At 41.5% G+C, this 25,087-nt stretch overlaps 2 protein-coding genes and 1 non-coding gene across 3 annotated transcripts; 2 read left to right on the top strand and 1 right to left on the bottom strand.

Moving 5' to 3' along the window:
* Nucleotides 1-560: 560 nt before the first annotated feature.
* Nucleotides 561-20,075, bottom strand: LOC135490721 (exportin-T-like). Its single transcript, XM_064776116.1, has 23 exons — nt 20,016-20,075; nt 16,567-16,680; nt 16,032-16,117; nt 15,233-15,289; nt 14,772-14,841; nt 13,956-14,174; nt 13,324-13,407; nt 11,879-12,148; nt 11,471-11,550; nt 10,605-10,809; nt 9,900-9,962; nt 9,476-9,547; nt 8,611-8,739; nt 8,247-8,309; nt 7,575-7,694; nt 6,376-6,473; nt 5,927-6,092; nt 5,351-5,493; nt 4,410-4,695; nt 3,817-4,006; nt 3,155-3,435; nt 2,577-2,702; nt 561-1,038 (listed from the first exon to the last, which is right to left on the bottom strand). The coding sequence occupies exons 2-23, from the start codon at nt 16,624-16,626 to the stop codon at nt 1,012-1,014; spliced, it is 2,895 nt and encodes a 964-aa protein (XP_064632186.1). The 5' UTR covers nt 16,627-16,680; nt 20,016-20,075; the 3' UTR covers nt 561-1,011.
* Nucleotides 20,076-20,347: 272 nt separating this feature from the next.
* On the top strand, nt 20,348-24,234 carry LOC135491081 (large ribosomal subunit protein eL20-like). The gene is made up of 5 exons (XM_064776726.1): nt 20,348-20,407; nt 21,778-21,957; nt 22,627-22,756; nt 23,220-23,329; nt 24,083-24,234. The coding sequence occupies exons 1-5, from the start codon at nt 20,390-20,392 to the stop codon at nt 24,173-24,175; spliced, it is 531 nt and encodes a 176-aa protein (XP_064632796.1). The 5' UTR covers nt 20,348-20,389; the 3' UTR covers nt 24,176-24,234.
* Nucleotides 20,824-20,957, top strand: LOC135491872 (small nucleolar RNA SNORA68). Its single transcript, XR_010447951.1, has one exon. It is a non-coding gene; the product is annotated as a small nucleolar RNA SNORA68 (small nucleolar RNA).
* Nucleotides 24,235-25,087: the final 853 nt, after the last annotated feature.

Here is a 25,087-nt window from a genome sequence, read left to right as displayed (position 1 = left end):
TGCTGAAGCAAGTACTGTTGAAGTTTGTGAAGCCAGGTACTCTATTGCAGCATGATATCCTGAAAATTTAGTTTGATCGGTTAGTCCACCAGAAGGCAGATAAAGACCTATTCATAGGTGAGGCAGCTAGGGAGTACATCCGAACTTCCAAAGGCCTTACTCCAGAGAAAGTTGCGGCATTTCACAAGAATGTGAGAAACTACTATATTACTGCTTGTCGGTACATGATTGAGAAGTTCCCTTTCAAAGATGAACTGCTGTTGTATGCAAGGGTGTATGCTGGAGTAGTTCTCGTATTTTTTTACTTTGAAAGTTTATTAGTTTCCAGAGGGAAGCCAATCAATTTAATTTAGCTGTGTCATAATACTAAATAGTAATTATTTTATTTTCATCTTATAAACCATCTTTTATACCTGTATGTACCATATGTTATGTGTTTTGCTGTTGAAGAATCATTAAAAGCGTTTTCAGGTTTTCAATATTATTTGTGGTTTGCTCTTTGGTCATTTGCCCTCATGCAAAGTGGAGAATGCAGAATCGCCCCCCCCCCCCCCGGCTTCGTCGACAGTGCACTGTGCACAGAAAAAGGGTGTTTTAACCAAACCTGAGGACTACTGAAGGACACCCTGAAACTACTGAAAAATCTGGAATTTTGTTAGAATACTACTGAAGGAGAAAATCTGGGGTTGGCAGCTCTGCCACTCTAAACGTCATAGTCGTAGTCCGGCTAGAGACCGTTATCGTTCCTATTCAGATTGTCATCGTGTATCCAGTAGATCCCAAGGAAGGGATAGTCGTCATTACAGTGCTACTCATCAGAAAGGTTTTACAATTACTATACAACAATAACACAAATTTCTGATCTAGTCTGCAGAAATTCAATCGGAGGGGGAGGAGTTACAGTAGGCAAACCATCACAAGTATTTACAAAGCATCAAAGGTCAGAATGTACAAATATTTTACAAAATTATCACGCGACAATCGTTGCTGTCAAGAGGTAGGGAATCGTCGTCATGACTTGGCCTGTGTGAAAAACACCTGTGGAAAGACGAAAATGACAATTAGAGAATTTATTAAAAGTAAGGTTAAAGCCCATACACTAAGGAAACAGCTAGCAGTACATGAATGCAAACCCAGAAGTATTAAGGTAGCAGGCAGGGTTGGGCGTTTGTGGTTTCTGAGTCTGAGGGGGTTGGTGTCTGTTGACTGTGCTTTAAGAGAGACTAGGCATGGCGCCAGTCTCTCTTAAAGCACAGTCAACAGGCATTTGATCTCAGTATTTGGGTAAGTACAGAATCAAGGCAGCTCAGAGAGCAATGATTGAACGATGCTGTGGACAAGTCCAAGGATACTGCATCAGTCACGACCAACTTCTCATCAGAAAGCATCACCACCAGCATATTCAATGTTCAGTTCCAACCTGTACCAGTCCAATGCACGCCTGTCATGGTCAGCAGTGGTCAGCTTAGCGCGATATGGAACATTCTTCCGAAACTCAAGCAAGGGAAGTCTGCTCATTAGCATATCTCGCGCACTGCTCCTTCTGGTCAAACATCGTAGTGAAATTGTAATGGAAAACGTCTGGCTTTACGCCAGACTAATAAGTGAAGAACTAATAGGTAAAGAACTTCTACTTGCGCGAGACTGCTGTGATAAAATTATCATTGCAGAGACTCCGGTGACGTACACATATATTTTTTACAATCAAAAATGCCCTCAAAGGCGACATGGAATGATTATTTTATTGATATTTCCTACTATATACCTTCCAATTATCACTTTATACAAATAGATCGGCGTTAGGTCGCATGCTTTTCTTTCCTGGTGACACTATAAAGCAAAATAGTTGCGACCCCGTAAATGCGCTACAAGTCCAATAATAAGTGACGGTGACCCGTTATAAATGTTTCGCCAGCTTCGTTTTTTTGCCGCTACGCGGCGCGTTGGGCCCTTGCGTCAAGGCCATAATTGTAAAATATTTGAATTGCTAACTGTAAGGTAAAATGGTACAATTATAGTCCTGGCACAGTTATAGGCCTGGTGCAATCACTGTCAAATGCATGTCTACAGATACTCTATAATATATGTCAAACTGGTAAAGCACGCTCCTGTACATTGTTCTGTGTATTGTACTACAATGCATGTAGAAAGTCTGCATGCATTGTACTTGTAGTACAATACACATACAAACTGGTAAAGCACGCTCCTGTACATTGTTCTGTGCATTGTACTACAATGCATGTAGAAAGTCTGCATGCATTGTACTTGTAGTACAATACACATACAAACTGGTAAAGCACGCTCCTGTACATTGTTCTGTGTATTGTACTACAATGCATGTAGAAAGTCTGCATGCATTGTACATAGTACTATACACATAACAATGTACGGAAAAGCCTGCTTTACCGGATTGACATGAGGACAGTTGGTAAAAACCTGCAATGGCACTTAACACCCCCCCCTGAAGATTCCAAGATGTCAAAGTGCTTTAGCAATGACCTGTCCACGGAAAAGCACTATGCAAGTTCAAGTCAACTGACTTAAGAAATATGTAAATTCGAAATGTCATCACTTACTTTCATATAACTTTTGAACATTTTAGGTTCTGACTTGAGAGCCTGACAGTACTCCTGTATTTTCTCGGGTGTGAGGTTAAGTGTCGGCAGGTAATCAGTCTGTAAGTATTTGATGAACTCGTTTCCCTGTGAAATAAAAAAAAACAAAGCTACCGTATGCAGGAAAAATTTCGCGTACGTTTGAATTTTGTGGAAATTTAATTTGCGCTTAATTTCACTTTGTCCATTCATAATGCATTACTGTGCCTGTAGTTCCGCAAAATATGTATGCGCAAAATGTAAGGTTTTGTGGTCGAAGGTTGGCAACTGTAAACAAAACATCTGGCAAATGTTTTCTGGGGTACAGTATTCGATGAAGAAAAATTTAAAGTGCTTTGAGACTGCTGTACATTATAAAGTGCTGAAACAAGAAGTTGTGATTATTCTAAGCCTGCAAATGGACTTTGAAGCAGCTAAATGCTACAAAGGGTGACCCAAAAAATGCTACCCATGAACATGCCCATAAAATTTACAATAACTGGGATATCTACATTTTCATGTCTTGCATTTTTTTGAGTCGCCATGTAGACTGCACTCACCTTCTTCTCATGTATTGTCTTCATGCAGCTGGAAACCTCATTCAAAACAAGGACTGTCTGAGCATCAGAAAGATCGAAAGACGTTTTCATCGGCGCCAAGAAACATGCCGGTAGAATATTCTCGTAAGTGAACTTGTGAAATGCGGGATGTGTGGCCTCGTCCCCCCAGAGGGTCACGAGTTTCCTGAGGATGAGGAAGCACATCTTTTGAGTTGGTGGGTCGGGCTCGTCCCGCGCACCCTGGATGATTGTCAGTAAGACTTGGTGTATATTCTGTGGTTCTGAAAATTATGATTATGAAAACATTTATTTACAAATCGTACTTGTGGGTCTCTATGCTTCTTCTTCGGTTTTCAACCTGCCCAAACTACAGTGGAGATGAAGTGGCTTGTTGTTTGTAGGTCCTGCTGTGTTCCTCACAGTTTTTCCTCGATATAGGTGACTGCGGGTCAGAATTGCTGTCCTAAATCCTGGTGCAGGGGACAGTCTTTTAGGATAGGTACTGGTGACTGATCACTGCTGGGTTTATTTTTGTCAACAGGTGGCTTTGGTGCTGGTGACTGGGTGTTATGAAATTGTATTCTCCCCGAATTGGGGACTCAGGTTTAACGGCAGGTCCGCACTCTAATGTATTAAATTGGTGCGGCCTAAGTTATTCTGACCTTGGTTGGCGAGTACATCATGTATGTTGTTAGTGAGTAGACACGAGATGAATAGGAAGTAACTACGATGGAGCATGCGTTTCTCCGACGCCGTCACCTGGTCACGCTCGTCAGTCGGCATCTGGAGAACTTGGAAAATCGTGGTCACAAACGGCATGAACACCTGTTCCAGAAATGGCACAATCGTATTCTGAAAAGGAAAGTTCAACCCTGAAATATTTCAAAAGCAAATTCCAAGCGCAAATACCGGTAGACAAATTTTAAGGGGCTCCAGGGTAAATTTTTCTTCCAACTCTTCAGTCAAGCACAAATATCTCTTAAAAATATGATCGGTTTCAAGTAAGACTGATGCCCTGCACCACTAATCAAAAATGTATAACTTTGGAGCAAAACGTTTTGGTCTAATACATAGGAAAAACGAAAAATGTCAAGGGTTTTTCTCTTCAAATGTATGTGTATTGAAAGTTAAGAGTTTCCTATGAAACAACACAGGATTTAAAGATATTTCAGGGTTTTTTAGGGACGATTTTTTGAAAAAGAGGTTTTTCAAGGGGACGTGGGACCCTCTATAAATAAGTTAGAAGACAACTCACCTTAAACTTCGTTGCAAGCTGATTCATCAACGGAATGAAATCATGAAGTTCCCGTGCATCGGGACTCTTCAACAGACTCTCCATGGCAACGGGAATAAACGGCAGAATCTCACCGTCCAAACACACCACCATCCGGTGGAGGAACTGGCGTACCCCGGCGTGGAGGCGCTGACGATGGACAGTGCTACCGAGGGCGCTGAGAAAGACCTTCAGTGTTTCCGTAAAGGCCAGCGAGCACCCACATAGCTTCATGTTCATCTGTGCAGAAAAGCCTTTACTCGTTCGACTGAAATGAAATACAGACTTTTGTCATCATAGTCAAGCAGAAGCACCGCCAAATTAACTAAGTACAGATGAGCTGGTATAATGGCTACCAACCGGCAAAAACTGGATTATTTCTGACTGGTACCCATATGCACCAAATCTAGATGAAGTGAGGCAAGTAAGGCAATTAGAGACCTGCCTAGAGTTTAAAGTGAGGAGTTTTCTTCAGGACACCAAATACCACGAACCTTAGCCGTCTCTTTTCAGGGACTGTGAAGAGCCAGGATTTTATTTCCTTAAAAGCAATGCCAGAAATACAATCCTGGGTTCTCCCTGAGGCCCTATTGGGTGGGAGCCTGCAGTGTTTAACCACTAGGCTATGAGGCTCCTCACAGTGAGGAGTGAACCTGGGACTTCTTGACCACTAGCCCAGAGATCAGCGGCACTAGACCACCAAAGTTCCCTTTTACTGATGTGAAGTTCCTATTTATCACATTGGAAAGGCCACTTTTCATGTGTCTTTTATCATTCTCATGTTCACAGATAATTGCAAATATATATGGCAACAAAATGAAAAGCTACCGATAATTTAAATTACAGTTAGGTTGTTGTCAAAATGTTAAATTAAAAGTATGCAAAAGTTTCATTTTCACAAAACTGTGAAATAAAACGCTTACCTAGCAAATGCCATAGCAGAGGCGAGACACTCAGCATACATCAGCTGTTTCTGTTCGTCCCTCTCTCGCTGCATCTTATTCAGGATGCCGCCAAACTTATTCAGAATCGGTGACAACAGTTCCTTCATCAGTAACTGCTTTTTCTGAAAATAAAGTCAACAGCAACAGCTCATTATCAAGCTTCAAATGTTAGCATCAAATTAAAGGCAGGGCTAATTAATATTTTCATGAAATTTGAATAAGTTCTTCTAACATCCCTAATGCTGCAGTACGAATAATTCGAAACATCAAACTCACTTGGCCTATACTCATAGCTGTGATTGCAAAACTGGATCCAATTCAAAAATCAAAAAGAGCCCACTTCCACTGATTGGATGCCACTTGCAATACCTTTATCAGGGCAATTGCAGCCTTTCAGATGTGATCGGGGTCATCTGGATTCAAATTGAACATTTACTTAGAATGAACAACTTACTTACATCTTGCCCTTTCACTCAAAATCAGAGTGATATTTCCAACTGATATATGAACAAACAGTATTTTTCTTCTGTTGTGAATAAAAAACAACTATCATACCTCGGGTGGGAAGTTTCCTCCTACGATGAGAATACTGGCCGTCTCGTAAATGAAGAGTTGATCATCTGATGTCAGAAGATGCTGGTGTCCATTATCGGGTGAGCTAAGTATCAAGAGGTCCTGCATCCGCTTCAGAATATCTTCGACATAATCTTGGAACTGCGACCTGGAAGGCAAATGTGTGACTTTCGGTAAATCGTTTGAGGTGCCGCGTTGGTCTAGCGGTTCTGGTATCCGACTAGCTGTCATGAGGTCGGCAGTTCAATCACCACTGTTGACGTGCCTAACTCTACCCAGGTCTTAAGTGGGTACCAGACAGAAATGACTGATTTTGCACGCAGAGCAATATCTATATTGTCTATCAAAGTCAGACTACTTCTCCTGGCCTTAAAAATTGACATTCTGTGATGCATTAGTTTAGGCCACAACATTAAAAAAATTCGACTTACCGTAGAGCACCTTTAACAAATCGTGAAAACAGGTATGCAGACCGACTGCGGACATGAGGAGAACTATTCCTTAGACCTCGTTCATCCAGAAATGCAATCTGTGGAGAGAAAATATAAACGCTACAGTCAACCCTTTCACTGCCAAGTGTGACCGTGGTTGTATTAGGTGATGTGCCGCTGTGTCCCAAATGCTGTTGTGGTCGATTTGCCATGGTGGTGAATTGGCTGTTTGATCATTCAGGATTTTCAGGTCTTCTATTCATGTGAAACACTGTGTGCTTAAAACAAGTATTATTTGCAATTTTTTCCAACCCTAGAGAATGTTACTCTACGTCTGTGTACTGACTCACAGTATAATCAGAGTTCTCCACAGGGTTTTCTGAAGGTAGGGTTTGTTTTCTGGTGCTCATGATTCTACATGGCATCCCAACAGGCTGCTCATATTAGTTGGAAAGCCCTGGCACAGGTTTACAGTATTCTCCACAGGGTTTTCTCAAGGTAGGGTGATACCCTTGATTTTAATGATTTTTTACCAGTGTGCAACACAAGGTAGGGTGGCCAGCAATTTGAGGTTGGGTGGCCCTTTAGGAACCCTCTACAAAGTTCTAGAGCAAGATAGGGTGGCTCTTCCAAGGTAGGGTGGTAAGTTGACAAGGTAGGGTGGTAAGCTGACAAGGTAGGTTGGTAAGCTGACAAGGAAGGGTGGTAAGTTGACAAGGTAGGGTGGTAAGTTGACAAGGTAGGGTGGTAAGCTGACAAGGTAGGTTGGTAAGCTGACAAGGTAGGGTGGTAAGTTGACAAGGTAGGGTGGTAAGCTGACAAGGTAGGTTGGTAAGCTGACAAGGAAGGGTGGTAAGCTGACAAGGAAGGGTGGTAAGCTGACAAGGTAGGGTGGTAAGCTGACAAGGTAGGGTGGTAAGCTGACAAGGTAGGTTGGTAAGCTGACAAGGTAGGTTGGTAAGCTGACAAGGACGGGTGGTAAGCTGACAAGGTAGGGTGGTAAGCTGACAAGGTAGGGTGGTAAGCTAACAAGGTAGGGTGGGCCACCCTGACAAAAGGCCTTGTGGAGAACACTTGAAAGTAGAATAAATGTGGAATGTGGAACTCAATAATGGCAGAGAGAATATGACGATTTCTGCCTGCGTGGAGAATGTGTATCAACATGATATCGTTCAAGGTCATAATGAAGAGTTTCTCACCAAAGCTTCCGCTAAATGCTGTGGCTCTTGGAGGAAGAATCTTTCGTATCTCACAATGGTCTCGAAGAACTGGAGAGTAACTGCCGAGTGGGGATGGTGACTGACACCAGAGTTCATCAACTGGAAGAGAACGGTTAACGAAATGAATTTCGAATAAAAGGATTGATAAAAGTATGGTAATCCATCTTACATTCTTCTTTCACTTCTACCTTTGTTCTTTTGAGCATAGGTGACCTGTCACAGCAAAACTAGGCGCATGTCGCTCTGAGCTTGGCAGGTTGAGACAGACTGTTTGTTCATTTCTCTGTTGGCTGTCTTTTGTGAAATATGAGCACATTGATTTCTTCCATTATCTCCTGGTGTCATTTAGGCTCATCTTCTGTGCGACATGTGCCTGGTTTTGCTGTGATGGGTCATATATGTTTGCTGCTGCCTTCTTCGGTTGAGGCGAAATAGGGCTGAACTTTGACGCAGGAAAATGAATTAGAATGAACCCAGCTTCTGATACATGTAGGTCAATATGTCTGATCACAAAAGATGGAATGAAACAAACATTGGTCACTCATTCTGGCAGGAAAAGTGAGGTGAATCCTTTGAGAAATGCTGCAAAAAGAGGTCATAAAAACAAACGCTACTAAACTACCCAGAAAAGATGAGGAAATTATGCCTTACTGTTCTCATCAGCTCAAGTAGAACATCAGCTTTGGGTCCGGTGAAATGATGACCAGCAGACGACTGAAAAATAACACAATAACCCATGTGTTTGGCGGCTAAAATGTGATTGGGAAGTAAAAGCAAACAAAAACTTTTGACATTTTTTCCTGGCACCAAGTATTTATTGGGTCAGCAGCTTGGTGCCCACTGGGGCAACCTGGTGGTTTTCTGCTACCCCCTGGTCCAGCTGGGTGTTCCAACAAGCTCCTCATAGTAGTTGAAAAGTCCGGAATTATTCACTCTCCAGGGTGATGAGGTTATGAACATCGGGTCACTGCATTGATTATTTAATTTCTTTCTATCTTACGAAGAGTGAACTTACAGGAATTGCCTCAGCTAACTGGTAGACCAACAAGATGGCTACTTCCACATCTTGGTAATCGACCGACTTCCAGCTCATCAATGACTGAGATGCGATGCTGTGCATTCGTACCAGGAACAATTCTGTGTCCTAAATGGAGAAAAGTTGTGATGAAGAAGAGAAGATGTCAAAGCTGGGCGCACACAGAGATAATGTAAAGCTGGAAGCACACAGAGATAATGTAAAGCTGGGAGCACGCAGAGATAATGTAAAGCTGGAAGCACACAGAGATAATGTAAAGCTGGGAGCACACAGAGATAATGTAAAGCTGGGAGCACACAGAGATAATGTAAAGCTGGGCGCACACAGAGATAATGTAAAGCTGGAAGCACACAGAGATAATGTAAAGCTGGGAGCACACAGAGATATTGTAAAGCAGGGACCACACAGAGATAATGTAAAGCTGGGCGCACACAGAGATAATGTAAAGCTGGGCGCACACAGAGATAATGTAAAGCTGGGCGCACACAGAGATAATGTTAAGCTGGGCGCACACAGAGATAATGTAAAGCTGGGCGCACACAGAGATAATGTAAAGCTGGGCGCACACAAAGATAACGTAGTTTGGGAGACAACCTGGGATTTCGCACACCAACGATTCAGCCTCCTTGTCGCGTTTTCTCGGGCGGTGAAAATGTACCGTCTCATTTCCTATTCATAAGTCTGGCGCAGATCAGTTAGCTAGATTAGGCCTGCTGAACATGTGGACAATAGGGTCCGCAAAAGGGTTCCATTTAGTAACTTGCGTATGACTTGATGATGCTTTTATACCTACTGAGGCGAGGGCAGTGCAATGTACTTGTCAGGAAATACACTTTAATCTTACCAGCGTGGCCAAATGGTTCATGATTCGCCGCAGCTGCTTCCTGTACTCCTGAAACATGGCTTCCTCTTCTCCCTGAAAACAAATAGAGGAGTTTGTAAGATATTTGTAGCAAGTCAATCAAGTATTTCCCTTGGGACCAATGTCCTTATCTCGATTTTGGGGTGAAATGAATTACTAATCTACTCTTTGACCATCACAGACGTTAATCTACTTCCTGGTAGGATACCTCTCGACCACCAAAGACGTAGATCTACGTTTGACAAGTACCTCAAAAATCAATCAAATCTCTTCCCAGTGTCTTCGCTATTGACAGGTCATCAGGAACACCAATTCTCCTGGCATAAACCGATCATTTGAACTCCCTGGACTACACCACCTGATGGTCATTTTTTTAACTAAACACCAAATTCAAGACTATACAAACCTCTGAATCGAAATTATAGGATTCATCGTACTTCATCTTCTTAACAGTAACGAAAAGGAGGTTCTGAAACAATTGAAAATAAACGCACAATAGACACAGTGCACTTTTTGGTTGCAATGTTGCTTTTATCTAGAAAATATGTTGCCGACACACAACTGCATACAGAAATAATATTCTCTTTCAAGCAAGCCACTGATACCATTTGAAACTTTTCAAAACTCATTCATTCAGAAGTAATCATATCAGAACAAAATGGAAAAGTTTATCAATCAAATTAGGCATGGTCATTTAAATGTCATTATTGTTTGAAATATTTTGATACTTGTTTGTATTTAGTGAAGATTAAAATACAGTAGAACCTCTCTATTAAGGACACCCTCGGGACTGACAAATCCTTGGCTCTCGGATGTACAGTAGAACCTCTCTATTAAAGACACCCATTGGACTGACAAGCGCTATCCTTAATAGAGAGGTGTCCTGATTAGAGAGGTCAAATTGAATGGAAAGTTCCAATTTGGGACCAAAATCAGTGCCCTTAATAGAGAGGTTGTCCTTAATAGAGAGGTGTCTGCTAAGGGAGGTTCTAATGTATATGAATTTGTTAAGATTCAGATTCTCCAAAAAGATTTCTTCAGAAGTAACTAGAAATTTACGTGGCAAGCATACCGCCATAGATAATTCTGTTCAACCTCATTAAACACGTACCTCAAAATTTTCCTTCTGTTTTGGCGATATGGCAGTCATCTGCTTCAGGAAATCGAGATACTCGTGTGAAAATCCGGCAACAGCCGCGGACACGTCGTCATCCTCGTTCCCTAGGTACGTCAACATTAATGGCACTTTGTTCTCCACCGCTACCAGACATTCCTTCGCCATATCTGGGTTGTGATGTTCACCGACTTTACCCAACCTGACAAAGAATAATATTGTTCGACATTTTGAAAATGTGTTTGTGGAATGAATCAAAACGGTAATGAAGCAATTAATTTTAAATTACTTCATTTCCGTTTTGATTCATTCATTACAAATAAAGAGCCCAGGTGATCTGATCATTACACCCCTGCTGAATTGGTAAATGAGCGAAAGCCTTCCTATGGTGAAAATGTGTTTATGGAATGAATCAAAACGGTAATGAAGCAATTAAATAATTACTTCATTACCATTTTGATTCATTCATAACAAATAAAGAGCCCAGGTGATCTGATCATTTCACACCTGCTGAATTGGCAAATGTGCGAAAGCCTTCCTGACTCATTCCATCCTCTGCCCATTACTCATTGTTACTTGAACTCTTGAGTTGATTATTGAAAGTGTTGTTTCATCCTTGCCTGAACTGGCCCCATTTACCGCCCGATTGTGACAGAAGAGCATAAATCATTTTAACAAAACTTTCCACGAGTAACCGGATGTCAAAATTTGAGACTAGGTTTGAATATACCAGAAAACGTCAACAGAATGAGAATATAATGACATGGTCTTTATCAGTGTACCAACGGAATATTCACCGGGCTAACTCCCAAAATAATTAGTTTTGAATTTAAGTCAGGCCTAACTGATGAGCGATGACCTACCTTTGCCAAGCACCAATAAGATTTATGCCCATCGTATTCACCAGTTTGGATAATTTGGCAAGAAAGTCTCCTTCTTCATCCTGAAATGTAAGAGCATTGAGATAAGATAGGATGGAACCCTGGTCGACAACTTCAAATACAGTGGAACCTCTCTATTAAGGACACCCACGGGACTGACAAGTGCTGTCCTTAATAGAGAGGTGTTCTGATTAGAGAGGTCAAATTGAATGGAAACAACCAATTTGGGACCAAAACTAGTGTCCTTAATAGAGAGGTTGTCCTTAAAAAAGAAATGTCCGCTAAAGAAGTTCCACTGTATTTATCCAAATGGAACTTTTCAAACTCAATTATAAATTTAAATTTTTTACTAACAGCATAGTAGGCCTTTAACATTGTGGTGTTACTTACATCCGAGACGGCCATCACACCGGTGTCTTGTAAAACGCTCGCAAACGACTCGATGAGTTTCGTCTTCATCACTGGGTCCATCCCCTTACTAACAATCTCGTGGATGCAGTCGCAAGCGCTTTCTCGCAATAACGGCATCGTCATGAATTGCATCAACACGCCGACGAAACGATTATTTGCGATCAAGTTGATGTCGATCCACGAGATGTAAGCACCAATTACGTCTAGAGACAGACATGTCATCTCTGGATTGGAATTCCGATAAGTCGTCTGAAAGAAGAAGAAAGTTAGGGTGAAGATTTAAGGCCAGTTAAAGGGGATTATCGGCATGAGCCAATATCTGTAGCAGTAAAAGGGCTTTATGTATTTTGTCACCGTATAGACTTCGCAACTCTGAACTCGAACCCAAAGACTAAACCAACTAAGATATATATTTACATTATTTATTATCCACGTCACTCTAACTTCTCATTTACAAACCGAAACATCACAGGGCAAAATACTCTGGCGCTTTTCAAGAGAATGTCTTGTTTAGCTACAGAGTGTGAAGGCTGGCTTTCTGGATCTGCCCGGACTTACTCAAAACATCTTATCATCATCATTTATACGTAATTACACACACCCCTAATGGGTAAAATAGCCTAGCCCAAATATCAGGCTCGGAGCCAACTAGCACTCAGTAATTAAAGAACCAACCAATCAGCATACAGTTGTATTAATACAAGATTATCAGACAGGGCCTAGGACAGGGGCCTAGTAACCAGCTGCTAATCAGGAAGATCATAAAAGGGTCAAACAGCTTAAGAGATAAAGATTATAAGACAATGGAAAGGAGCAATTAAGAAGGAAGGTGTTGAAACTTATAACGGTTAACGATCCTGGGTGTCTGGGTTCACCAGGGCTAGAGAGAAACACAGAAATAATAATTACAGATATAGTAAGCAATTCCTAATATTGTCACACAATACTGACAGGAGCTATCGGCTTTTTCAGAAGTGATTGACCACATCCTTTTGGGCTGCCGTGCAAAAGCTACTGGTTCCTCAAGGTTTTGCGCTTCATACATCTATTTTGGGACCCAAAAGGATTTAGTAACAACATTATGAGATTAACATTTTGTATGCATTCGAGTGTACAAAAACTCGTTTACTTTGCAACCGCACCTGTAGGTCCCAAAATATCCTTTTGCAACCTGACCCCCCAGTGCGTGAATAAATAGAGTCTTTCCATAAGAGAGAAAGTGTAGGAGCCACAAGGCCCAAACTTTTCCTACCCATTTTTCGTGTTTTTTTCCTGACATCTGGAACTCGTAGTCATATTCAGAATGCAAATGGCACTGAGTTCTTGCATCAACTCAGTCAGACCACATGTCTGTCTCGAGCGTGTCTATGTCTTTGGCATTTTGGGGCCTACCTTATTGAATGATTTGGAAAAGTTTTGCTTACCAGAATTTGAAACCAGGAGTCGACTAACATCTGTACACAGCCATCTCTCATTGCATCTTTGATTCTTGTGTTGCGTTCCGACTCCTACAGCAAGTGAAATAGAGAGTGGTATCATTGTAAGTTTTTTGATCGGAGGTTTGAAACGAGTTTCAAAAAGGGATTTCCGTTTGACGCTTTTAGTTTTACACTTGATCAACTGTGGAAAGTCTGTTGAACTAAATTCTTTCGGGTCTGGTAATGAAGAGTACATTGGAACCTCCCTTAGCGGACACTTCTCTATTAAGGACAGCCTCTCAATTAAGGGCAACCTCTCTATTAAGGACACTAGTTTTGGTCCAAAATTGGTTGTTTCCATTCAATTTGACCTTTCTAATCAGGACACCTCTCTATTAATGACAGCACTTGTCATTCCGGAGGGTCTCCTTAATAGAGAGGTTCTACTGTACTACATTATCTAATGGAACGGACATCATTGTTTAACCCAATACAGCCTGACAACAGATGGTAGTTCTTGTGTCAGACGGAATGACAGACTTTTGATGCCATACCCGTCTTTGATCTTCTTTCTAACTTAAGTACACAATGCTTGATTTCAAAGCAGAAATAGCAAGGGATTTGAAACGAAATATTACCTCGTGACTATGAACAATCTCCCGATCAACAACTTCACTATCTATGGCGACAAGAATCCGTAAGTACATATCAACAGCAGGCTGACCGAGGGTGAAACTCTGCAGGATATCGCTGAAGAACGTTGGCCACTTGTGAGGATAATCGACGATAAACGTCAAGGAGAAGATCTGGGCTGCTTTGTTCCGGATGAAACTCTTGTCCAGATTTCCCGAGCAGCTCTGAAATAAAGAGAAATGAGACTTTATAATTGGGGCTCGAAAAATAGGGTGCTGGAGTGCCCGCCGGCACCCTGCCTGATAACTGAGGCACAACAAATCTGTAAACTGCGTAACACTAACAGAACATGCCGAAACTGGCGCCAGCTTGTTGGTACCTGACATGCAAAGCAGCCGGTGCTTTACCGTCAGTATTTATCACCATCTTATCATGCCATATTGTGCCCCATATTATGCCAAACACCTACTTTTCTGGTAGCGCCCATGCCCGACAGTGCCAAGTTTATTTTACACAGAACTCCCCCTCTATAATGATAATAATCATGAGACTTAATAGCGTTAAATCCAACTGGTTTCAGTCGCTCAAAGTGCTTCACATTATTACCACTAGCTATTGGCCTGTACATTTGTGGTTCAAGCTCTAAATCTCTAGGAGCTCCCAAAGGCCTACCTACCACGTAAGGAGGCGGGGGGGGGACCTAGACGAACTTACGCTTCGGACCTAGCCTCGTTCCCAAACATGGGGGTATTGACCGATGTCACCTGGTTTTGCGACAGTGGCGTAGGGAACAAACATGGGAACACAGAAGAAATACTCACCTGTACTTGTAACCAGGTCATCAAGAAGGATTTGATTTGTTGCTGTTCGATGGCGCTAGAACGCATATACCTGAAATAAATCAAGACTCATCATATGCACAAATTTTCTTTCCCGAGAGAAAAACATCAAATTAAATGAGTGTCTCATGGAATGGCCCAGGAAAGTAAGGAAGCATGCCAAAATTATTTAGGTACCTCGAAGTTAAAACGACCAAGTCACTATTGACTGAGGGAAATTTAATCTACCGGTAACTTAAAATTAAAATGAGCGAAGTCACTTTTAGTTTTGGCTCAGCCAAATTTTGTCTACTGGTATGTCAAAGTCCAAAGAAATAATGAGCAGAGTCACTTTTGGTTTAGCTTAATTAAGTCTACCTGTATCTCATATGAAAATGAGGAGAGTCACTTTTGGCTCAGCGAACTTATGAGTAAACCGAGTTCTAGAAGATGAATATAAATACCTTGTCTTTAGGAAATGCTCAATGACTTGAAAACAGAAGAATTTCACATGATCATTGCTGAAAATAAAAGTATAGCGTATGCGAATATTTTCATGAATAAAGTATGCAAGGTACCAGTAAGGGTAAAAATTGGTAAAAATGATGCCTGAATCTGATCAATAACTGCAGCGGCCAGTGGGCTATTCCTTGGGCTGTTTCTCAAAATTTGAAATTCTGTTGTCTCTGGAGAACCCAATCGCAAAGGTTAGCAGTTTGCTGCAGGTCTTCGCCGATCCCCCCCAAGCTTCTTCTTCACTGACTTTGGCTCCAGCCAAAAGTCCTAAGTCCTTTTCTTTCGGGGACAATCATACAGAATGTGTCTACGCATCCAGCCTGCATTTAAAGGAAGCAGCTGGGTGGAGTGCAAGTTTCTTCAGGTGCTGATGGAGTCAGCAGTCACTGGATAATGGACACATTGCAATACCCCTCTTTAGATGATGGTACGGTTTGAGTATAGTCTCACGCGTACCGGATATGACCTGTAAAGCATATCTCCTTCAAAGAAAATACTGCGTTGCGCTCAAATCCAAGCATAATCAGCATCCTCGCTTTGCAAGTTGGCAATCATTCCCGATTCCAAATTTTAGCAGTCTTCCATGGTTTCGTCTCCCATTGACTAAAACCATACCATCGTCATATCCGGGCCAAATTCGTGGGGTATTGCATATTCAAAAGATATTTCTCTTTGAGGTGAAATGAGGCAATTGAAATTACCATGCACTCGGATGAACATTTACAATTACTTGATTAAAATGCTTACTTTTGGTACATTCCGTTTGCCAAAACATTAGCACACAGCTGCCATCCAGTGTCAGCAGCTTTCAACTGCTCAAAATATTGACATGCCTGAAAACGAAGAATTCAACGGATATAAAAAGATTCCGTCCCCTGGGCCTGGAGGAAACCCTCAATAAATATTATTCAATCGCCAATGCAAACAACGACTTCAGCCTGTTCAAACAAGTAAGAATTGGATGCCTCTTTTAAGCACCAGTATGCTGGTACATGTAGTATAGAACTAACTCTGAGCAGATAAAGCCATAATTTAACAAATTTAGCTCAACTTTCAGCAGGTTTATAGAGAAACACAATGTCCTTTGCACAAATCGGTTGAGAATGCCAGACTCTCGACAAAATAACAAGATTTGTGAGGAACTGGGAATGACCATGCATGATGAGATTGTCCAAATCAGTATTTGGACTTCGTTCTTCCTGGATCAATCTCCATACAGCACAATTATTTTTGGATGCAGCATGCGGCTCCAGATGCGACATCTGAACAGGCCTGCACTTACCCTTGCTTGGGACTGCGCATCAGCCATGGGTCCCAAGCCACGCAAGGCATCATCATCCATTATGGTATCTTCCTCAAAACCAATATACCTTGGAACGAACGTCAACCAGTTATACTGAAAATGTATTGAAATGACAAACATAAGCCAATCTCGGATTCCTTCCAAAAAGTTACACACTGTCTCTGAAATATGATATAGTTTAGTTAGCATCGCACCAGTAGGTCGGAGGTGCTAAAATGACCCAAACAAACCTAGATAGGCACAAAAAAGGATCAGGTCCCAGAATTTGTAATATTTGATAACACGATGACTCAATCCAGTGCCTTTGAACACCGACAGGTGTGATATTTGCGTAATTAATCAACGTAATTACCCCATGGCATTGTGTTTTTGTATCCTAATTAAGCCGCGGCATTTGTTTACTCATCTTTTCAACTAATCACATAGGCCTATTGCATGTATTGTGTCAACGGACACTCATAAATCCACGCGGTTTTGTCAGTGTTGCGGCGAATATGCGTTAGTAGAGAAATTAGAAAAAATTAATTATTAATCAAAGGTGGCTGATGGACAGAAATTATGGTTTTTTTTCACACATTATGACATGTTGAGGAGATTTCGCAATACAAGGGGCACCTTTTACTAGAGAGATTATTCACGCTCTGAGTTCCAAAGTAGCCCACGTCATTCAACGCAACATCACAAGCAAATACCGATCAGCCAACAGGTTTAAAGTTTCTACGCTAGATGTCGACACAGAGAAAACCAAGACCTGCAAGGCGGGAACTTCAAATCCACCTATCGGACGATTTGGCATAACCTCTCTAGTGCGGACACCTCTCTATTGCGGACACCTTGGCCCAGTCCCATGGGTGTCCGCAATAGAGAGGTTGTACTGTAGTTTAGTTAGCATCGCACCAGTAGGTCGGAGGTGCTAAAATGACCCAAACAAACATAGATCGGCACAACAAAGGATGAGGTCCCAGAATTTGTAATATTTGATAACACGATGACTCAATCCAGTGCCTTTGAAATTCATTTGGGGATTCCTATCGGCCCCAGGTTAGGAGATCAACGATTTGATATTGCAATCAATGAATTAACGAATATGGTGATGGCTTTTTTCAAACACGCCAATACAGAAAATAGATACGAGCTGTTTAGAACATTTGGCATGTCACTCTATGGAAGTCAACTATGGGATCTTTCTCTGAATACCTTCGAAAGAATCTCGATAACATGGCGGAAATGTGTTAGGCAAATAATGACCCTGCCATATAGAACACATAATGTTCTTATCCCACTCATAGTAAATGATACGGACATTCTAACACAACTTGAAAAGAGGACTTTAAAATACATCCTGTCACTACATTCCTTGTCAAATGAATACGTCCAAATGAGTGTTACCCTACTTAAACTGGGCAGCAACAGTGGCTTTGGAAATAGTCTGAAGCACATCAGCCACAAATACGGCTTCGATGAAGAAAGTTCTATTGAGGTGTACAGAAATTCACTTGGTTTAATGAGTGATAAAAATTTCCTACAGGCCACAGAAAGAGAAAGACAGGTTGCAGTGCAAATAAGAGAGTTAATAAAATTAAGGAGATATGCAGTTGACATACTGACAACCATTGAAAGGGAGGAAATAATCCAATATTTATGTGTAATGTAACAGTACACATGTTGGCACCTGTTGTAGTATTATGTAATTGATATCGAAATAGACTTGTAATCACTTGTAACCACTGTTCCAGGTCATCACGAGGTGAAACTCATTGATAGCCAAACAAACGTCTTCAAAATCATCCACCAACATATCCGTCCCGTTGCGTGCCAAGGTGCAAATGACAAAAACTCTGGCTTTCCACTTGCACATGTCAGAGGGAGCGAATATCCACAGCAAAACCAAATGGGCGTGGACTTTCACTGACTGACAAAAACTGAAAGTCATGAAAAGTGAGAAAAGTTTTTGTTGGAAGTTGCACGAAATATCTTAATATGCGAGAGGAGTTGAAAAATTGAGGTGGTTTCTGCATCCATCATCGGGTCCACCTAATGTGCGTCCGGAACTCTGTTTGCGCGTCCGGAGCGCGTCCGGAAGAGAAAGTGCGCGTCCGGAACAATTTCCTATGTAAATATGAACCTATTGTTGCATTAGATGGCTTAAATAGCATTTTAATTCCATGTAGAGAAAATAAAATTGAAAAAAATCTTTTTGGTGACTTTGTATTTTACAATTTTCAGCGAGGTGGTTAATTACTAATGCCATAATCATATCCCAACTTCCTTACGCGCCTTCTCCTGTTGTGGTCGTCTAAGTCGGTATGAGTTTGTCTTTGCGTGCCGTGGGATAAGGGGCAATAGCAATTATTGTGAAGCCAATTTGCGCTTTTAGGGGGGAGGGGAGGGGATCGAGGGGGAAGGGGGAAGGGGGTCAACAAAATTCAGTGCGGTTTTAAGAGCTTCAACTAAAGATGAGCTTAATGATTATTTTCCTGGGTATATATCTTATTCATTAAAATAAAAATGCCAGTTTTTCTACCATTCGACAGAGTTGGCCCGGGAGGGGGGGGGACTTATTTTTTAGATTAATTTCTAATTGGCTACACTTAAATTTAGGTATGGCTTATTAAATTTAGGTATGGCTTATTATCAAAGGATCTAGTGATGACAGTGGATTTAAGGATACACTCACATCAAAGAAGTAGTACAATTTTCACTTATTTTTCTCACAAAATATATTTTTGGGGGTTTGGGGGACTCATCCCCCAATGTACTGGCTAAATATGTCAGAAGGACGGGGTTTGGGGGGCTCCCCGGTCCCCCATGTCAAACAGTTGTGTGAGTTCACTAGAGATTGCTCTTTACATATTAATGTGAACACATCTCACTAATTGACACTTTGACTGTATAGCGATTTTCAATAACATATTTGATTCTGATTTTTTGTGAAATTAACAATGATAAGACACTCTGACGGCATTCCATGTGCTGAGACACCAGATACCAGTCTAATCCATTACAACACGGCTACTATCGAAATTCTGCAACTGCAACAACAATTGGTTGAGGAGAAACGTCAGTAAACTGAGATTTGATGGCCGTGTAACACCCAAATCACCCCGCTGAAAATTGTAAAATATGAAAATTGTAAAATACAAATTCACCAATGAGATTTTCTCTACATGGAATTAAAATGCTATTTAAGCCATCTAATGCAACATTAAGTTCATATTTACATAGGAAATTGTTCCGGACGCGCACTTTCTCTTCCGGACGCGCTCCGGACGCACAAATTGTTCCGGACGCGCATTAGGTAGACCGATCCATCATCGCATAAAATGGCGTGAACTTACCGGTTTATGGATGAACATGTTCTTCAATGAAATATGAATAACAACTATGTAGTATATATTTACTTGATTCGGTATTTATGCTATACTTACGTCTTATTTCAGTGTATTTCAGCCACGTTTCATCATTTTCGCGTGTTGATTCTCCATGCGAATTTTCTTACGCAATTCAGTCGAATCCATACAGTTTGATACACTACAATCGCCGTACATTGCAGAATGTCTGAATTAGTTTTTGCGCAAGAATTGTTAAGGCCCGGCTTGGTGTTTTATAAAAGTGGTATCAGAACGGTAACCGGCTAATCGAGTTTCGAACAATTTTATTCGTAATTTTATGTACCAACGATTTTTTTAACCCCCAAAAGGTCTGTGCCATTCATTTATATTGCTAACAATGATAAAAAGTATCTGCGGATAGAATTCTCACGAAAAGTCACGTGGTCGGCCTCTTTTCCTCGTGGGTAAAAATGAAGGCTCGTGGCGAGGTATATCCTGATTTTCTAACTCAAATAAGCCTTTACAGAATCTTGATTACGGAATAAAAAATACTTTATTAAAAGCACTAATGATTCTTTCATTTACTTATATTGTTCCAGTTTAAATTACAGTCTGTAAACGAACCGAAAATTGGGTTTTGCTTTGGAATAATTTTTGTGTTGAGAATTCAAGATGGCCGTCTTGTAGGGTTTCATATGCATTGCGTGCATAATGTACAGTCGCCGAATGATGTCTTCTTTCCAGCTTTCCTATTTCTCTTCGGAACATGCCGAACATGGCATCCTGTCACTTCTGTTGTGTTGTCCCGATTGTGTTGTCGCGATTTTGTAGTTGATGTTTTCGGACATCGGTTGAGTGACGCAGATTCAGAGATTGGGACACTCGTTTTCACATCTAACTTACCCTTGCACATCTAACCCTTGCTGAGTTATTCTTTGTATAACGCCAGCATTGTCAAGTGTGCATACAGCAATGGGCAACTTGTCGCCTTTCTTGAACCTCGTGTTCTAGATTGTGAACTGTAAAGTTGCTACAATTTACTTGAATTGGAAAAGTCTGGAGACCTTCCCAATGTAACAGGAATAGGATTCAATGTTCTGTGTACCTCCTTTGTAGAAAAAGAACTACATGGATTTGTATTGCATATCTAACCCTTGCCGAGTTGACAACCCATTGTAACAACGGCTATGTCAAGTGTGCATACAGCAATGATCAACTTGTCGCCTTTCTTGAACCTCGTGTTCTAGATTGTGAATTGTAAAGTTGCTACAATTGACTTCAATTGGAAAAGTCTGGAGACCTTCCCAATGTTCTGTGTACCCCCTTTGTAGAAAAAGAGCAACATGGATTTGTCTTGCATATCTAACCCTTGCTGAGTTAACAACCATTGTAACAACGGCTATGTCAAGTGTGCATACAGCAATGATCAACTTGTCGCCTTTCTTGAACCTCGTGTTCTAGATTGTGAATTGTAAAGTTGCTACAATTTACTAAATAAGAAAATGTAGACCTTTTGTCAATGTTCTGTGTACCTCTATGGTTCTATGGTTTGTTGAGAGAAGAAACTGTACTTGCATTCTTTCTTGCATATCTAACCCTAGCTGAGTTCACCTCCCATTGTAACAATGGCTATGTCAAGTGTGCATACAGCAATGATCAACTTGTCGCCTTTCTTGAACCTCGTGTTCTAGATTGTGAATTGTAAAGTTGATACAAAGTGGAAAAGGCCCATTTTCCCAAAATGGTTACTGGGGAAGTGGTTACATGTAAGCCTTGGGTTCTGGTATGAAAATTCCCGATGCATCATGACTTTTACAGATTTGTACTTAAAACTAACATTTCCTCCATATCTTTGCAGTTGCTGGAATACAAGGTTGTGGGTCGTTCGTACCCAACCGAGAAATGTCGGGTACCACCATTGTACCAAATGCAAATCTTCGCCCCGAACAACACGACTGCCAAGTCCAGGTTCTGGTACTTTGCCAACAAGCTAAAAAAGATGAAGAAATCGGCTGGTGAGATCGTCTTCGCCAGCAGGGTAAATATTTCCTTGGGAATTTTATATTCATGTCTAAAATGGTAATAGATGAATTGGAAGAAGTTTGTTTTGGCACTGACCAGTCATGCGTTTCACCTTGAACCAAATATCACCTTGTCTCTAGCCATTGTCCGGAGTCGGCTTAGGCCTTCTGACGAGTTCTGAGTGTGCGCTTTTGATTTGTTTTGGCACTGATTCATATTCTTTGAATTCGTCTTATTACCTTACATGGACTCACTCTTTCATTGTGTCCGCTGTACTCATTAGAGTCTTGTTGGCAATGTCATTTTGCTAGGGGCCAAAAAAACCCAACTACAAAATCATCCAAAATGTCTCTTTGTATTATATCTTGTCTTATTTACATCAAAGACCACACAAAACTTTACTGGTTCTATGCAGCCGAAACGTATAATTTCCGATCTTACATTTAAGTGATAAATGGGACTGTTAGTTCAGAACACAGTAACAGATGGAAAATATTGTTTACAGCAGTTGTCTCTTGCTTTCAGTAGCATATCGTGTTGATTCTGTCAATCTGCTGATACTCCGTAACTTCCTTGATGCTATCGTAATAACAAGAATGAAGAAAAGCTCTTGTCTGGTATTTTATGTGAAATTGGTTGAAAATGAAATCTGAACAATTACAACAATTAATTTGAAACTTTCCAGGTGTTTGAGAAGAAACCTTGCACGGTCAAGAACTTTGGTATCTGGATTCGTTATGACTCACGAAGTGGAACTCACAACATGTACAAGGAGTACCGTGACTTGACCATCTCCGGAGCCGTCACCCAGTGCTGTAAGTAGCCAAGTGCGGTGTTCGAAATATTTCTGTGACCATAACTTGGTCGCTGTTACAGAGTATAATGAACTTTAAATTGGCCCGGAAATGAAACATTTTGAGCATCACGACAATAATACCGAGTTAGGGCTTTTCCATGTTTCCCTGTTGTGAATGCTTTTGAGATACCATATTATTACCCTGGTCTCCAAAGAAATCAATTGAGAGGGGAGGGGGGTTCAAAGAGCAGCCAGAAAGCACTCACTTGAACTCACCAGTAGGGGAACCAACCAGTGACTTGTCCGGGAGTCGAACCCACAATCTCTTGATCATCAGCCCGACTCCCTTCCACTGCGCTGAAAAACTTTTCGCAGAACTTTGGCAAATCCCATTGAGGTGTGAAAATGTACAGGTTTCCGGTAGCGGACTAGCAGAATCTCATTGATCAGTGTGTTGAATAAATCCTTTTCCTCGATTTCAGATCGTGATTTGGGAGCCCGTCATCGTGCCAGAGCTCACTCTGTTCAGATCATGAAGGTCCAGGCTATCCCATCAAGCAAATGCCGACGTGCATACGTCAAGCAGTTCCACGTAAGTACAGATCCATAAATACAATCTGGGCATTGGCAGAACATGATACTTGCAATTGATAAATCATTGGTATCATCAATAATTGATAAAGACTACTGGTAGTCATTATTTATTCTTCGTCTTTGTTACCATGTCACCGTTTTGTTCTAAACCCCATTGTTTGTGCCACTGACAAAATTTTGTGTGTGCCAGCTATTGCCTCTTGTACACGGTGGAATATATGGCTTACTGATGCCTATGCATGCGGGGGGGGGGGGGGGGGGTTGTGGCCAGAGTATACCAGGTGCGTACAGAGTGTGATGGGGGTCCATAAAAAATCGATGGTAAGGAGCTATTGCCTCTTATACACGGTGGAATATATGGCTTACTGATGCCTATGCATGCGGGGGAGGGGGTTGTGGCCAGAGTATACCAGGTGCGTACAGAGTGCGATGGGGGTCCATAAAAAATCGATGGTAAGGTGCATTCACACTTTGGGTTCCCCAAAGACAAAGGATCACGAGGCTTACCACAAATTGCATCGATCAACTGAAAAAGCTTCTGGAAATATTGAACAAAATTTGCATTAGGGAATGTTAAGGGGGGACAATTTTGATTGAAATCAGTTGCCAGTTTATCAAGAACCAGATGAAATTTGGAGCAGAAGTCAGTTTTGACGGGGAGCTGTTGATGTTGGAACAATGGTTGAACTTCCAATAACTGTTTCTTTATGTTCTTCTTTCACTAAAACTCTTCTTCTGTTTGCGTTTGCAGGATAGCAAGATTCGCTTCCCTCTGACCAACCGTGTGAAGAGGCCGCTCCATCACCCAAGGTTCACCAGCAGGCGACCACACACAACATTCTAAGATGGGTGAAAAAAAATATGTACAGTAATGTATTGAATAAAAAAAAGTTAAAAAAGAAACTGTGTTGTGTTGAAACTTATGGAATTTGTGGACAGGTGTCTGTATGGCAGAGTTTACCAAGAAGTCCCATTGTCACGTTTCATGGTTCAATGTGACTTCTCTGCTGACGGATGAAGTATAAGCTGTGACTGTGTGACTTCTATGTAATCGTTGTACTGTCTGGTGTAAAGGACTTTGACCCAAAAATTGTACTGTTCGGGCCAACTGGAATCGTGTCATGAGAGGGATATGAAGAAGTCTAGTCGCTCTTTGCACGTACAAGGATGGGAGAACAGCCTCCCAGATTTTGAATCGGCATGCATTTCATTTTGAAAGATTTCTAGCCAGAATGGTGGTACCCATGGTCCTGTTGTTAGGCCTGAGATGATTGTGCCACCTTTGTTCCTGTGGAAGACCTGAGGTCTGTCGCGAATATTTTGTTGCCTTGATTCCTCTTATCTGCGATATGGTTGGTTGTACCAGAGACTGGTCTTCAATGTATGCAGTGACCACTGCTACCTTGGTCTTCGTTGTGCCTGAGATTGATTTGCAATGAAGACCATGCCATCTTGGTCTTCACAGTCTGCAGTGAAGACTGCTACCATGGTCCTGTGCGGTTGTGCCTGTGACTGGTCTTCACAGTCTGCAGTGAAGACTGCTACCTTGATCTCCTGTGGTTGTGCCTGTGACTGGTCTTCGAAGTCTGCAGTGAAGACTGCTACCTTGATCTCCTGTGGTTGTGCCTGTGACTGGTCTTCAGAGTCTGCAGTGAAGACTGCTACCTTGATCTCCTGTGGTTGTGCCTGAGACTGGTCTTCAAAGTCTGTAGTGAAAACTATGGAACCTGGGTCCCTATGGTTGTGCCAAAGACTG

Source organism: Lineus longissimus, chromosome 7 (genome assembly GCF_910592395.1).
Source record: "Lineus longissimus chromosome 7, tnLinLong1.2, whole genome shotgun sequence".
NCBI classification, from domain to species: Eukaryota; Metazoa; Nemertea; class Pilidiophora; order Heteronemertea; family Lineidae; genus Lineus; species Lineus longissimus.
The sequence above is the reverse complement of the archived record's forward strand: the minus strand, read 5'-3'. Positions and strand labels throughout refer to the sequence as shown.

Excerpts from the sequence above, each read along its gene's own strand:
- LOC135491081 (XM_064776726.1), top strand. Across the intron at positions 21,958-22,626 it reads AGATCGTCTTCGCCAGCAGG|GTGTTTGAGAAGAAACCTTG; the intron begins GTAAATATTTCC and ends GAAACTTTCCAG. Across the intron at positions 22,757-23,219 it reads CGGAGCCGTCACCCAGTGCT|ATCGTGATTTGGGAGCCCGT; the intron begins GTAAGTAGCCAA and ends CCTCGATTTCAG.
- LOC135490721 (XM_064776116.1), bottom strand. The coding sequence starts at position 16,626 with ATGGATGATGATGCCTTGCGTGGCTTGGGACCCATGGCTGATGCGCAG. Across the intron at positions 5,494-5,926 it reads GAGGAAACTTCCCACCCGAG|AAAAAGCAGTTACTGATGAA; the intron begins GTATGATAGTTG and ends CTTTATTTTCAG. Across the intron at positions 1,039-2,576 it reads TGTTCAAAAGTTATATGAAA|GTGTTTTTCACACAGGCCAA; the intron begins GTAAGTGATGAC and ends GTCTTTCCACAG.